Genomic DNA, 14,723 nt, shown 5'->3' on the forward strand with positions numbered 1-14,723 from the left:
AAATCTGCCAGCTGTTTGCTGACTACGCACTGCTTGCTGAAGGGACACGTTTCTTCTGTTGCTGGCGCTGTCACTTGGTGTTTGCTCTCTCTGCGGTAGAGTATCACTTTCTCTTCCTGTTCCAACATGCAGTGGTGTTTTTGAGTAGCTCATTTGCATAGCAATTTAATTAAAAACTTTTAGATACCTTTTTCATAGTATAGTCTTCACATGCTTCATCCGAAGCACACTCTCTGTGTACTCACTACCTAATTTATAGCCAAAGTATTCACTCACTGTGTCTGTACTGTTTCACTAGCTTAGCTTAGCTTGTAGCCAACTCACTAGCAGCATGGCCTCTTCACCTGTCCCTCCTGCACTTTCCTGCTCATTGTGTCAGACACCAATTACCAAACTCTGGTAATTGGTGATTCTGTTCTCTGACATGTGAAGCTAGAGACACCGGCAACCATAGTCAATTGTCTTCCAGGGGCCAGAGCAGGCGACATTGAAGGAAATTTAAAACTGCTGGCTAAGGGTAAACGTAAATACAGTAAGATCATAATTCACGTCGGCAGTAATGACACCCGGTTACGCCAATCGGAGGTCACTAAAATCAATATTGAATCGGTGTGTAACTTTGCCAAAACAATGTGGGACTCTGTAGTTTTCTCTGGTCCCCTCCCCAATCAGACCAGGAGTGACATGTTTAGCCGCATGTTCTCCTTAAATTGCTGGCTGTCTGAGTGGTGTCCCAGAAACGATGTGGGCTTCATAGATAATTGGCAAACCTTCTGGAGGAAACCTGGTCTTGTTAGGAGAGACGGCATCCATCCCACTTTGGATGGAGCAGCTCTCATTTCTAGAAATATGGACAAATTTATTAAACCCCCCAAAATATGACTATCCAGAGTTGGGACCAGGAAGCAGAGTTGCAGTCTTACACGCCTCTCTGCAGCTTCTCTCCTCCTGCTACCCCCCCAAAAACCCATCTCCATAGAGACTGTGTCAGCTCCCAAACAGACAAAAAACAAACCAAAAACCAGCAACAAACAACTTAAACATAAAAAAATCACAAAGAAAGAACAATACAGAATCCACATCTGAACCAGAGAGTAAAACAGTGAAATGTGGATTATTAAATATTAGGTCTCTCTCCTCCAAGTCTCTGTTAGTACATGACTTAATAATTGATCAACAAATCGATTGACTCTGCCTTACAGAAACCTGGTTGCAGCAGGATGATTATGTTAGTTTAAATGAATCAACACCCCCGAGTCATTCTAACTACCAGAAACCTCGAAGCACAGGCCGAGGGGGCGGTGTGGCAGCAATTTTTCACACCAGTCTATTAATCAACCAAAGACCCAGACAGACTTTTAATTCATTTGAAAGTCTGATGCTTAGCCTCATCCACCCCAGCTGTAAAACTCAGAAACCAGTCTTACTTGTTATCATCTATCGTCCACCTGGGCCTTACACAGAGTTTCTCTCTGATTTCTCAGACTTTTTATCTGATTTAGTGCTCAGCTCTGATAAAATAATTATTGTGGGTGATTTTAACATCCATGTAGATGCTAAAAATGACAGCCTCAACAATGCATTTAATCTGTTATTAGACTCAATCAGCTTCTCTCAAAATGTAAAAGAACCCACCCACCACTTTAATCACACTCTAGATCTTGTTTTAACATATGGCATAGAAACTGAATATTTAACAGTGTTTCCTGAAAACCCTCTGCTGTCTGATCATTTCCTGATAACATTTACATTTACAATGATTGATTACACAGCAGTGGAGAGTAGACTTTATCACAGTAGATGTCTTTCTGAAAGCGCTGTAACTAAGTTTAAGAATATAATCCACCCACTGTTATCATCTTCAATGCCCTGTACCAACACAGAGCAGAGCAGCTATCTGAACGCTACTCCAACAGAGGTCGATTATCTTGTTAATAATTTTACCTCCTCACTACGTACGACTCTGGATACTGTAGCTCCTGTGAAAACTAAGGCCTCAAATCAGAAGTACCTGACTCCGTGGTATAATTCTCAAACACGTAGCCTAAAGCAGATAACTCGTAAGCTGGAGAGGAAATGGCGTGTCACAAATTTAGAGGATCATCATTTAGCCTGGAGAAATAGTTTGCTGCTTTATAAGAAAGCCCTCCACAAAGCCAGAACATCTTACTATTCGTCACTGATTGAAGAAAATAAGAACAACCCCAGGTTTCTCTTCAGCACTGTAGCCAGGCTGACAAACAGTCAGAGCTCTGTTGAGCCAACCATCCCTTTAACGTTAACTAGTAATGACTTCATGAACTTCTTCACAAATAAAATTTTAATCATTAGAGAAGAAATTACCAATAATCATCCCACAGATGTAATATTATCTACAGCTACTTTCAGTACCATTGATATTCATTTAGACTCTTTTTCTCCAATTGATCTTTCTGAGTTAACTTCAATAATTAATTCCTCCAAACCATCAACGTGTCTTTTAGACCCCATTCCTACAAAACTGCTCAAAGAAGTCCTGCCATTAATTAATGCTTCAATCTTAAATATGATCAACTTATCTCTAATAATCAGCTATGTACCACAGGCCTTCAAGCTGGCTGTAGTTAAACCTTTACTTAAAAAGCATCTCTAGACCCAGCAGTCTTAGCTAATTATAGGCCAATCTCCAACCTTCCTTTCATATCAAACATCCTTGAAAGAGTAGTTGTCAAACAGCTAACAGATCATCTGCAGAGGAATGGCTTATTGGAAGAGTTTCAGTCAGGTTTCAGAGCTCATCACAGCACAGAAACAGCTTTAGTGAAGGTTACAAATGATCTTCTTATGGCCTCTGACAGTGGACTCATCTCTGTGCTTGTCCTGCTAGACCTCAGTGCAGCGTTCGATACTGTCGACCATAATATCCTATTAGAGCGATTAGAGCACGCTGTAGGTATTACAGGTACTGCACTGCAGTGGTTTGTATCATATCTTTGATTTGATTTGATTTGATTTGATTTGATTTTAATGATTAGCAATCAAATATCTCAGTGAATACAGAATACAGAATAAAGATTACCACAAAGCAAGAAAGCATGAGACAAGGCTAATCGAAAGGTATTGGCTGAAGCATTTGCTTATTACGCCAACCCTTTTAACCCTCTGGGGTCCAGGGTATAATTGGCCGTTTTTGACTACTTTTGATTTTACCTCTATATTTCACCTTTAAAATATGTTTTTCTTGCCTTGTTTGGTATCATTATTTTCAGCACAACCTCAAATATCTGAAATTTGAGTTATTTTTTCATTTTGGCATACTATATTAGCACAGCATCTAAATTCAGACAGAAAATTCAAAATCCGAGAAAAAAAAAGTTATATTTTTTACTGTAAAACCCACAAACATGTTTAACGAATCATTTTCATAACTTGAAATGCAAATAGAAATTGTACATTTCTAAAAATTATGCACAAGTTTTGCAAACAACAAAGTTATATGGTACTATTTACCTAAAAATGCAGCAAAGGCCTCAGGCGTTTTTTATATAACCATTTAAATCTATTTACAGAACAATCAGGTGTGCTGGATCAAATAAGAAGGCACACAAATTATTTGTGCCAGTCCAAAAAATGTAGTTTGTGTCCAGTATAAGACAGAGGAGAACACCACAGGCCTAAACCCTGCAGGTCTGACAGCAGGAGGTGCATGAGTGCAGTTTTCCATGTGGGAACATGCGTTTACACTGGAATCTGCCTTTGACGGCTTTTTTAGAGCAAATATGAAATTTAGCAGTCTAACTGACACACAATACAAGACAATAACTACACAACACACTAACTATAGCCTCCAAACACGCTAAACGTCACTAATGTCTCATATATGAAAACTCGCTCTCTCTCTTTCTGTCGCTCGCCCGCTTTCCGTCGCGGGTGTCAGTCCCAAAAACGTCCCCTTCTCCCTAAAAAACCAAGTGCCACATGTTGCCATTATCATTTTTTTGATTGGCTGACATGGTAAACTCTAACACCAATAGGAAAGGGGTGTTTTTTGTTATTCTTTTTTGACTCGCAAAGGGAGAGTGTATGCTAGCGCTGTCTGTAGAAAACGCCGTTTTTACCGTTCTTCCCGCTGTAAACACCACTGTTTTGTTCAGAAAAAAACATCGCGTGTATTTTTTAATCATAACTCTGGTTTTACGTGGCCCATCGACACAATTCAAAAACTGGTATGTAGTTTGAAGTCCGCACTTTCGACCCTAGTTGGAATGGAGACTCTGACGTGCTGCATCTTGTAGCTGTGTCGTCTTAAATTGGTCATGTGATTTTGACGCACCGGCGCGTCCAGCGACCCCAGAGGGTTAACAAAAGATCTTTTTGCATGTGGCTCCTGTACACAGGGCTCGAAGCAAAGAATAAAACAAAGCAAAGCAAAAACAAACAAACAAACAAACAAAAAACTTTTCACCTTAGATAAGTAACTACATCAAAGCAAAACAATCAATCTATCTATCTAATAGACTCCAATTTGTGCATGTAAATGGAGAGTCCTCTTCAAACACTGAGGTCAATTATGGAGTTCCACAGGGTTCAGTGCTAGGACCAATTCTATTTACATTATACATGCTTCCCTTAGGCAGCATCATTAGAAGACATAGCATACATTTACACTGCTATGCTGATGACACCCAGCTCTATCTGTCCATGAAGCCAGGTAACACACACCAATGAGTTAAACTGCAGGAATGTCTTAAAGACATAAAGACCTGGATGGCCGCTAACTTTCTGCTTCTTAATTCAGATCAAACTGAGGTTATTGTACTCGGCCCTGAAAATCTTAGAAATATGGTATCTAACCAGATTCTTACTCTGGATGGCATTACCTTGGCCTCCAGTAACACTGTGAGGAACCTTGGAGTCATTTTTGACCAGGACATGTCCTTCAACGCACATATTAAACAAATATGTAAGACTGCTTTCTTCCATTTGTGCAACATCTCTAAAGTTAGAAATATCCTGTCTCAGAGTGACGCTGAAAAACTAATTCATGCATTTATTACTTCCAGGCTGGACTACTGTAATTCATTATTATCAGGAAGTCCTAAAAACTCCCTGAAAAGCCTTCAGCTGATCCAAAATGCTGCAGCAAGAGTCCTGACAGGGACTAGAAAGAGAGAGCAGATTTCTCCTGTATTGGCTTCCCTTCATTGGCTTCCTGTTAAATCCAGAATTCAAAATCCTGCTCCTCACATACAAGGTCTTAAATAATCAGGCCCCATCTTATCTTAATGACCTTGTAGTACCATATCACCCTATTAGAGCACTTTGCTCTCACACTGCAGGCTTACTTGTTGTTCCTAGAGTATTTAAAAGTAGAATGGGAGGGAGAGCCTTCAGTTTTCAGGCCCCTCTTCTGTGGAACCAGCTTCCAGTTTGGATTCAGGAGACAGACACTATCTCTACTTTTAAGATTAGGCTTCAAACTTTCCTTTTTGCTAAAGCATATAGTTAGGGCTGGACCAGGTGACCCTGAATCCTCCCTTAGTTATGCTGCAATAGACGTAGGCTGCCGGGGGATTCCCATGATGCATTGATTCAGCAGGAGGGGGGAACCCTAAGTTCTGTGTAGTGCCTAAACAGTTGATGTAAACCAACACTGACCATGAAACCACAGTCACTGTGAACCAGTCACACAGTCACTGTGAACCAGTCACACAGAGCTTTACTGTGAATTCACCTCATTATGCAAGTGTAATCATCACACAGCAGACCCGTCCACATTTTCATGCTTCTCAGCATCATCTTTTATTCTCTCACGGTTGCTGTACACAACACCCAGCTGCAGCTTTGCAGCATATAGCCACACACATCAACAGGAACAACATTCTAACTAAAGCAGAAACTTTAAAGCCGGCAAGGTGTGATTGCAGATACCGTGCAGGTGTATCCATCTCCCCTGCAACGGCATCGCAGACCACGCCCTGCACAGCAAGCTAACCTGATTATCCCAAACAAACTACAAACTACCAGCATTTTAATGTAACATTTGATTAACACAAAGTTAGTTGTACCTTAGTTTGTTTTGCAGGAATCTCCAATATGTGATTAAACTAATGACGTCACATGTAAACTTTAAATTTCCGGTTTACATGTTTACAACTTTAACATCTCTTCGTCCTCTCCCGTTCTGCTTTTCTTATCTTTCTCCATCTCTGAGTGAAGTTAGCTCTCTTTCTTTTCTCTCCCTGTAAAATACAGCAGCAACACACTGTGAGACAAACTGCACACAAACAGTTTGTGTGTTTGCTGATGTTTGTTGAGCTGATAGAAACGCTGCATTTCACATTACCTGACACTTGATAAAAGTCACTCCCTTTATGCTCGCTCCTCTTCAGGTACATGCTAATATACTGCAAACCAAACTCACAGACACCTGCACTTCTTCTTCTAACCAAGAATATAAACTATGAATGAACCAAAACTAATGAGTCTGTTTAGAAAATGTAAGTAGTAGAAAGTACAAATATTCATATAGAAATATAGGGAGCAAAAGTAAAAAGTAGTCAGAAAAGTAAATACTCAAATACAGATCTGAAAATTTTACTGAAGTGCAGATTTTCCCACCTCTGATTGGGAGGATGACAGGATCTGAAATGAGTCCATCAGAGGGACAGCTCAGAGTCAGAGGTGCTGAGATGGTTTGGGCATGTGCAGAGGAGGCAGGATGGATATACTGGACAAAGGGTGGTAAAGATGGAGCTGCCAGAAAGAGAAGAGGAAGAACTCAGAAGATTCATGGATGAAGGAGGACATGCAGAGGGTTGGAGTGACAGAGGAGGATGTTGGGATACAAGAAGATGGAGGTGGGTGATCTGCTCTGGAGATCTCTAAAAGGAGCAGCTTACCAGAAGAAGAAGAAGAAGTGACTAATTGTGGCTCTTGTATCCATCAGTTATCTGCTGCACTGTTCATACAGAAGTAGAAGCTGTACGGATGGATATTTCTTGTTGAAATATGGTATTAGACTCATAGCTAATGTGGAATCATTACACTGTTTTATGCTACATTATACCTCTGATTAAAGATTGTGGAATCATTATGTTGTTTTAGGTTGCATTATACTTCTGATTTAGACATTGTGAAATTATTACACTATACTGCTGATTTGTTATTGCCAATGAATTACACTGTTTTATGATACCTTATATTGCTGATATATAAAGAAATACTGTTTGCAGAGAATCATGGCCTTCCTTTTCTGATTACAAAGAGAACAGAACATACTGCACGGGAGATTCTCCCTAATCTCACACAGGAGGAGAAAAACAGGAAGCCAAGGTCGTAACTGAGGCTCACTGAGAGAGAGAAAGAATGTGAATGTTTACGTTTTTATGACTTTGGTGGGGGCTGAAGCTATAAGAGTGTGTGTAACAGTCGGACATTTTGAGATCTGCAGGATACCCTCCCGTGCACATCTCCCATCTGGATGATTGTATTTGTATGGAATAAAGAGAATTGTATTGATTAAAGTGATTGTTGATTGAGCATTTAAACACAACACTAACTTAAGTTTTGCATTTTCATTTGCTGTTTTGGTCCGTGAGCTTTGAAACTCTTGACCTGCTGTTGCCTCTTTCTTCCATCACAGGACGAGCTCTGAATCACATCCTCCATGACCAGTTTCAACCCAGGATGGGAATGCGTCCAGACTCCAGAAAGATTGCTGTTCTGATCACAGACGGGAAATCCCAGGATGAAGTACTTCTTCCCTCAAAGAACCTGAAAGACAATGACATCGAGGTCTACACTATCGGTGATTGATCTAAGTTTTTTTTCTTGATTAAGTCTTAACCATGAAAAAAAACATCCTCTGAAAAGCTTGAAGCAATCACAGAAATATTAAGTTCTTGTAGTCGCTGAGCGTCCTTTAAGTTTGTCTCGATCACAGTGCACAAACGTCCCCACCTAATGGCTGATGGTGTCGTATCGTGATGCATCTCCTGCTTTATTAAATCTCCTGAACCTCAGTTTCTCAAACTGAAACACAGAGTCAGTGGTTGGCACAGGTAGTTTCACTGCTGTGCAAATCTAGACGATGTCAGGTTCCAGTTGAGTGTTGTCATGAAATGAATCTCTTAACAGAACATCATCTGTTCACTGTTTGTGTTGTGTTTTCAGCCTTTTCAGTGTGCTGCATTGCTGTGACTGTAGCATTTTAATAGGCATGAATCCTAGAAAACTGAGTTGTTGATATGCTTCTGAGCAGACGATAATGAGCCAAACTGCAAAAGCAACCCAAGGGTTTCTCAAGGCAAAGAAACCACATATTCTTCAATGGCCAAGTCTCACCCTATTAGAGCACTTCGCTCTCACACTGCAGGCGTACTTGTTGTTCCTAGAGTATTTAAAAGTAAAAAAAATGTTACACCCCACCTTGTGTCAAAATTTGATTGATGACCCTAGCCTTGACCTTTTGACCTCACTCCCCCCCCCCCCTTTCCCCTCCCCCACCGGAAGTGTGTAATTTGATCCCTAAGCGTGACGAATTGCATCCGGAGAGGGGAGGGGTGGGAACTCCGGAAGTGTGTAATATGATCCATAATCGCGCCACCTGTTGCAACACCTGTTGTTGGAAAAGTAAAAAAAAAGTTTTCTTCCTTAGAGGGAGAGGGGTCTGTGGAGGGAGGAGAATAAAAACAGAGAGGGTGGCGCTCTTTTCTATGCGCAGACAAGATGGATCATTTTATTCTGCAGCCCTGCGTTCCTCTGTACTTGGAAGGGGAAGAGATCTGGGGATCAGAGAGGGAGGGGCTCCTGAAGCATAGGGGTGACGCAGCTGTTGAGTCAGTGCTGTATAGAGAGACAGAGCGGCAGTTAGTTTTCCACAAACTCATAGTTTGAATTCTGTTTAAATATTATGTCAATTTTCTCAGTATTTCTTTTTACAACAGCGGATGTATTTTACTTTCTTAAGCTGCACCAACGCTTGTAATGAAAACAAAGAGTGACTTCCTATTGCCTGTAGAGAACCATTTCTTTCAATAGTATTTTACTTTCTTATAATACAGACGCAATAAAAAAAACCTTTAAGATTATCAGTCTAGTAACAAATTGCATTTTTATAGAGTGGAGTGGAGACAGGCTACACCATCGCTTGTAATGAAAAGAAGAACTTTCTATCCGCTTGTAACCTACAGACTGCCCACCTCGTACGTGTAAAAATAAATAAATATCCCTTAGTGAACACTTAGGATACTTACTTAAAAAATTAAATCACCCTCGGATGAGGTACTTTGGTTTTGTGCAGCCACTCCTTCTCAGACCAAAGTAAAGAGTTTTTCTTCCTCATTAGCAGAAAATAGACGGAATCCTTAAAAGAAAATGGTCTTGTTTTACACACACACACACACTGCGGGTCAAGGAGTCAACAAACCGCTATAGTCATTATCAGTATTTCTTAATGCTTATAACCTACAGCGTGCCCACCTCGTATGTGTAAAGTAAGCCTTAGTGGTGAAAAAAAAGGTGCAAAATATTATTAAAACACCCCGAACAGGTATGTTTTGTGGAGCCACTCTTTATCAGACCAAAAGTAAAGAGTTTTTCTTCATTTTTTGAGCTACTTTTACAATGGGTTTTCTCAATAGACAGAAATCCTAAAAGTAAACGGCCTTGTTTTACGCACACCAAGGAGTCAACAACCCCTCTAATCGTTATTAGTATTTCTCATAACCTAGCAAAGTATTTCATATTGGCCTCAACTCATTGTACGTGTAAAATAACCCTTAGTGAAAAAAAGCACTGCGCACATATTGAGAACTTGAATAAGTTCTGTCGGTTCATCCCGGTCAATTACCTCCGAGAGCTCAGGATGCTTCCTCCGTCTCGTACCATAAGCGTATGAGAAGAAAAAAACTATTATTTTTGTAAGAGAGAGGGGGAGAGAGAGAGAGAGAGAGAGAGACCAAATCGATAAAACTTTTCTACAAAACGTTATACCACTCCGGGTCAGGAGGGGTGATATAGCACGGACCGGCCGGATGACTACGCCGGATGGAAGCGTAACCGGAAGCGTGGCAGGGACTTTCCCTTTGACCTTCATCCTGCTCCATGATCAGCCGTTAAAACTTTCCTCAATATTGCTGTAATGTAACAACAAAGTTAGTTTTTTAAGATCAGACAGGTCTCAAAACATTCCTTACACACAGTCACTGAATTAGCATCTGTGGCACAAATAAGCTTCAGGGACTGACTTGTTTTTTTAGAACCGACCTTCGACACTTGGATGTTGGCTTAATTTTTACACAAAGAGAAATTTGACCCTAATAATAAAAAAAAACACGATACTGTGGTGAATACTTACCTCAACTTTGATGGTTTTTTTTCACAGCCATTTATTCTGAAAAAAGTAAACAGAACACAATGCACATTGCAGAGTACATGAATGGGAATTCCTCCTCTCTATACTTAGACGCCTCCCTAACAAATGTCAAGTCATCATCTCCATATTGTGTGTCCCACTTTTCGAGTTTCATTTAAGCGTGCCCAAGTGCACAAGATGTAAAAACAATGTATTTGTTTTTTAAGTCCCCGGTCTAACAAGATGCCGTTCATTTAAGAGACTAATAATTTTTTGATTTTAAATTGCGCTAACGCAGTAACGTTAAAAATAAAACATAGCAGAACTCATTTTTGTTGGACACAAGAACAACTCAAGCATATTTTCCGGGAGCCGGAACTAGGGCTTACAAGTTTGCCGTGCCCCTGGGGACCAGCGCGAGGTTGTGCTGCAGATGCTGGCGTGGAGGGTCCAGACACTCCCACAGCGCAGACTTTGTTATCTGCACAGAGCTTTTCTGGTGTGTCTCATGCAAAAGAGACAATACAGCTCACGGTAAGCCTGTCCTTTGTAAATATCTCTTTGATTATTCAAACAGTGTTTAAATTGTGACTCCAAAAAACATTTTATCTATGTTAAAATATACAGATATATATATCTCAAGTTTTTAGCTTAAACAGACTCTTGAGCAAAATCCGTATTGGCATAACCAGTGTGCAGCCTAATGTACATCTTTTAAGTGTATGTTTATAGGTACATGAAGCGTACGTCTGAAAAGAGTCCATCATTTGTGAATTTGCAGATTTATTTTTTTTAACAATGAAATTATTGTAGAAAATATCTTTAAACTATCGCTGTTCCTACTTATTGAGCTACTTCTTTACTATGTGAATAAACAATATGAACAAGAAAGGGTTTAAAGACACATTGAAGCAAAGGTAAAAAAATTTGTAATGAAATTTATGTGACCGTTCTTCTGAAATCCGACAGAGAGTGAAAATCCAAGAGCTGCTGCAATCCTCTGCATTAATGATCTTTCTGTTTCTTTCATTCTGTGTGTGTGTGTGTGTGTGTGTGTGTGTGTGTGTGTGTGTGTGTGTGTGCTCACAGAGGGGAGGTCACGGCAGGAGTTCCCTGAGTTGACACGTATGAACCATAAAGTCAGTTTGGACCGAGGAGCAGTCGGTAAACTACATTCAGTGCAGACAAAATTACTTTTTTATCCATTGCATGCACAAGAAATCAAATCTCTGTATCACAATGATTTCAATAAAACCTTTTATGGGGACAAATTACCGTAGATCATTAGTAGGGAACAAAAAAGGAGGATCGCATCAGCAATGGGAGACAGTAGTCTTGACACGTGCTTTTTAACTTAAAACACAAAAAACTCAGCTACAGCTGGTAAGATTTATGGTATAAACCAGACTTTCACAGTCTGCATCTTTACAGGGTTTTTTCTGCTTTTGTTCACTCCTAGTGTGATTAAAAAACATCAAACCACAGAGCCCACTAACTATTAGTCGCTTTTACCCCCCTAAAAAGTCAGTTGACTGAGAGAAATGCAGTCCATTATTGTGAAGGCTGAAGGAGATGTGCTCCATAGTCAAACTTACATTTCCTTAACTTACATCCTATGTTTGGTTTAATCCCTTTGATGGAAAATTGGTTAAACCGTTGCTCATCTTATGTCCGAATGACGGCAGATAATTCTGATGAAACTGACCCGTAAGCACTTTGCAGCTGAGTCGAGGGCTCGTGGAAATAAGGTCAAGGAGGTGTCCGGCGTGAGTGCGGCCTGACATTCCATTTGCGACAGCTGCCAGACACATTAGTGCAACTGTGAGCAGCAACTCCTGTATATTGAACATAAGAAAAGTAATGTGTAGTGCTAAACCGAGATTCCAGGGCTCATGCTTATATGGTTCAAAAACAGGTTAGTTTAGCGATCGTGTAACTGTGTCCTTGACCTTTTTACCGGTTTGAGGAGTTGGTTCTCTGGTCCAGATATTTGGGACGGTTCAAATGCTGAGTCTCCAAATGCAAACAAAATGATATTTTCCACATTATTTCTTAAATGTGTATAAATGGGATGTCCGATAAAAGTAATAAACAATAAATGTAAATCAGTTTTTTTAACTGTGCAGACCCACACCAGTGAAAGCGATAAAAAAAAAAAAACGTTCATGACTTTAAAGAGATTATGAACAAAACGCATTACATTTTGTTTTTTTTTGCTACATTAACAACTTTTCCAACTCTGATTTCCTGCAGGACCAACACGGACATCACTCCAGACTGAAATCCACTTCAGACGGCACACGCAACATGTTCAAGCATGCACGGAGGCCTTTCAGTAAATGTAAGAAGATGGTTAAGGTGAGAGATTGCTATTCTGTCTTTTACATCGCCACAAAGGGAGGACTAAATGCCAAAAAAGAGAAAAGTTTTTTAAAAAATGACGCTTTAAAACAGTTCGAGTATCTTTGTGTTTACGGGGAGAAGGGAATAACTGCGGCCGAGGCTCTGAAAAGAGACGGTCGCTTCGCCGATGACCTGGGCTACTTTGAGCTGGTTAACATCGACGACGAACGTAAGACTGAGTGCACAGACATAATTGATTGTCTGGACAATAAGAAATTCCAGATATGTTTTCCACAGGGAGCAGATACAGATGTAGCCATCCTAGGACAGCAGAAACCTCCATACGCATCAAATAATGCAAAGCGCAGCGGTGGAATGACATCGGTCTTAGATGTAGCACGACAGAACGGATTGAGTCTAAAAACGTCAATCAAAGAAACGGGCAGCAGCATTGACCGTAAGGAGGTTTACAATCTACTTTGTCAGCAGTATCCGCGTCTGAAACGATGGATGGAGAGTAGATTCCCCAAAAATTCTTTCCAGGAAGCACTGAAATACAGGAAGGAGAACTTTGGAAAGAGCCGACAGCCTTTTACTGAAATTCGCAGCATTATGTTGCTGCTCGAACTGAGCGAGTCAGTTTGTCTCATAACCGGTTCCTTCATAAAGCAAGGCACAGGCTTTGTGCTATTTGACAACTTTGTCTTGACCAACGCCCACTTATTCGACTACTGGGTTAAATCAAACACACCTAACTGGCGTGAACTTGTAAACGTTACCGTGGTCTTTAACTTTGAAGACCAAGAGTCAGACAGGAACAACCTCGGCGCTAAGGTGTTCATCGGCGACGATAAGTTAGATTATGTCATACTTAAGCTAGAAACAGAGAAAGTGCCGCCGGGGCTCCTTAAGAGATTTGGGCCTGTACCTTCAGACGGCGAGGCCTGTGTCGTCGGACACCCGGGAGGAGGAGTGAAAAAAATGAGTCCTACGTGGGTCGTGGAGAAAGAGAGGCGAGAGAATAATGACAATTTAGAAGACTGCGACGAATTTTGCAGTCTGTGTGAAACCAATCAGCAGATCAAAAACGACCCGTATGAAAATATCTACGTCACCTACAACACTCTCATGTACCACGGCTCTTTCGGCTCCCCGGTTTTCGATGCTGACGGACGAGTGTTTGGTTTGCACAGCGGCGGGTTTTTCTACGGGTTTCCGAACCTTAGCGAGAATGTGATTGAGTACGCCTTCCCTCTGCTCACTATATTTGAAAGCTTTGTGGATAATCTGAAGTTACGCCCCGTTACAATAACCTCAGTTTAACCAATAAAAGTGGGTATCATCTGCATAGCAGTGAAAAGCCTTTAATAAATCCCAAGCCTCACTTGAATACATACGTAACAAGCGTTAAGAATTACCTAGTTTGCATTTTTATTAATTAATTGATTGATTGGGAATTAAAAATAATACAATAAAGACAACACACTAGTTCTCATGAATTCTTTATTAGGTTTTTTCATGTAGGATTAAATTGACAGCTTGTAAAGGTGAAACGACAAGGTCCATCCTACCTGTGTCAGAAAAGCGCCAAAGTTAGAGCTGCTTACATTTAATCATTTGTCGGTAACATATGTGAAAAGAGAATTTGTAAAAGTAGTCACCTGTCCCGGTTGCTTCTTGCAGGATGTGGAAGCGGCTTAATCACCTGCTTAAGAGCAGACCAGCGTGCCTGGTTAGGGGAGTATGGTTAGATAGTAACGGTTGAAACATATGTTATTGATTTGTTTATAGTACGTTTTGGAAATATGTATATGTTTGTTATGTGCTCTAATGTTATTGTACGTTAATGCTTTCATTTTGATTAGTTAACACCCATACTCGGGCTAGTCCGGATGCTCACCCGAATAGGTAGAGTATAAAAGGAAGCCATTTTGGGTTTTTTTTAGTGGGTTGTGCTGTTAATACGTGCCTTCTTTAATAAAGTGCCAGTCTCGCGTCATATTATTGGAAGGAACCCATGACTGCCGGCCAAAAACTGACAGGT

The 14,723-nt window shown here is 40.5% G+C and overlaps 2 protein-coding genes across 2 annotated transcripts in view; both read left to right on the forward strand.

The window, feature by feature from the left end:
• Positions 1-14,723, forward strand: part of LOC134633414 (scavenger receptor cysteine-rich type 1 protein M130-like) — a 220,466-nt gene that overhangs the window by 130,107 nt on the left and 75,636 nt on the right. The window lies entirely within an intron of this gene.
• Positions 12,644-14,002, forward strand: LOC135933510 (serine protease FAM111A-like). Its single transcript, XM_065471597.1, has one exon. The coding sequence runs from the start codon at positions 12,644-12,646 to the stop codon at positions 14,000-14,002; it is 1,359 nt and encodes a 452-aa protein (XP_065327669.1).

Source organism: Pelmatolapia mariae, linkage group LG8 (genome assembly GCF_036321145.2).
Source record: "Pelmatolapia mariae isolate MD_Pm_ZW linkage group LG8, Pm_UMD_F_2, whole genome shotgun sequence".
NCBI classification, from domain to species: domain Eukaryota; kingdom Metazoa; phylum Chordata; class Actinopteri; order Cichliformes; family Cichlidae; genus Pelmatolapia; species Pelmatolapia mariae.

Coding starts and splice junctions, on each gene's coding strand:
- LOC135933510 (XM_065471597.1), top strand. CDS start 12,644: ATGTTCAAGCATGCACGGAGGCCTTTCAGTAAATGTAAGAAGATGGTT.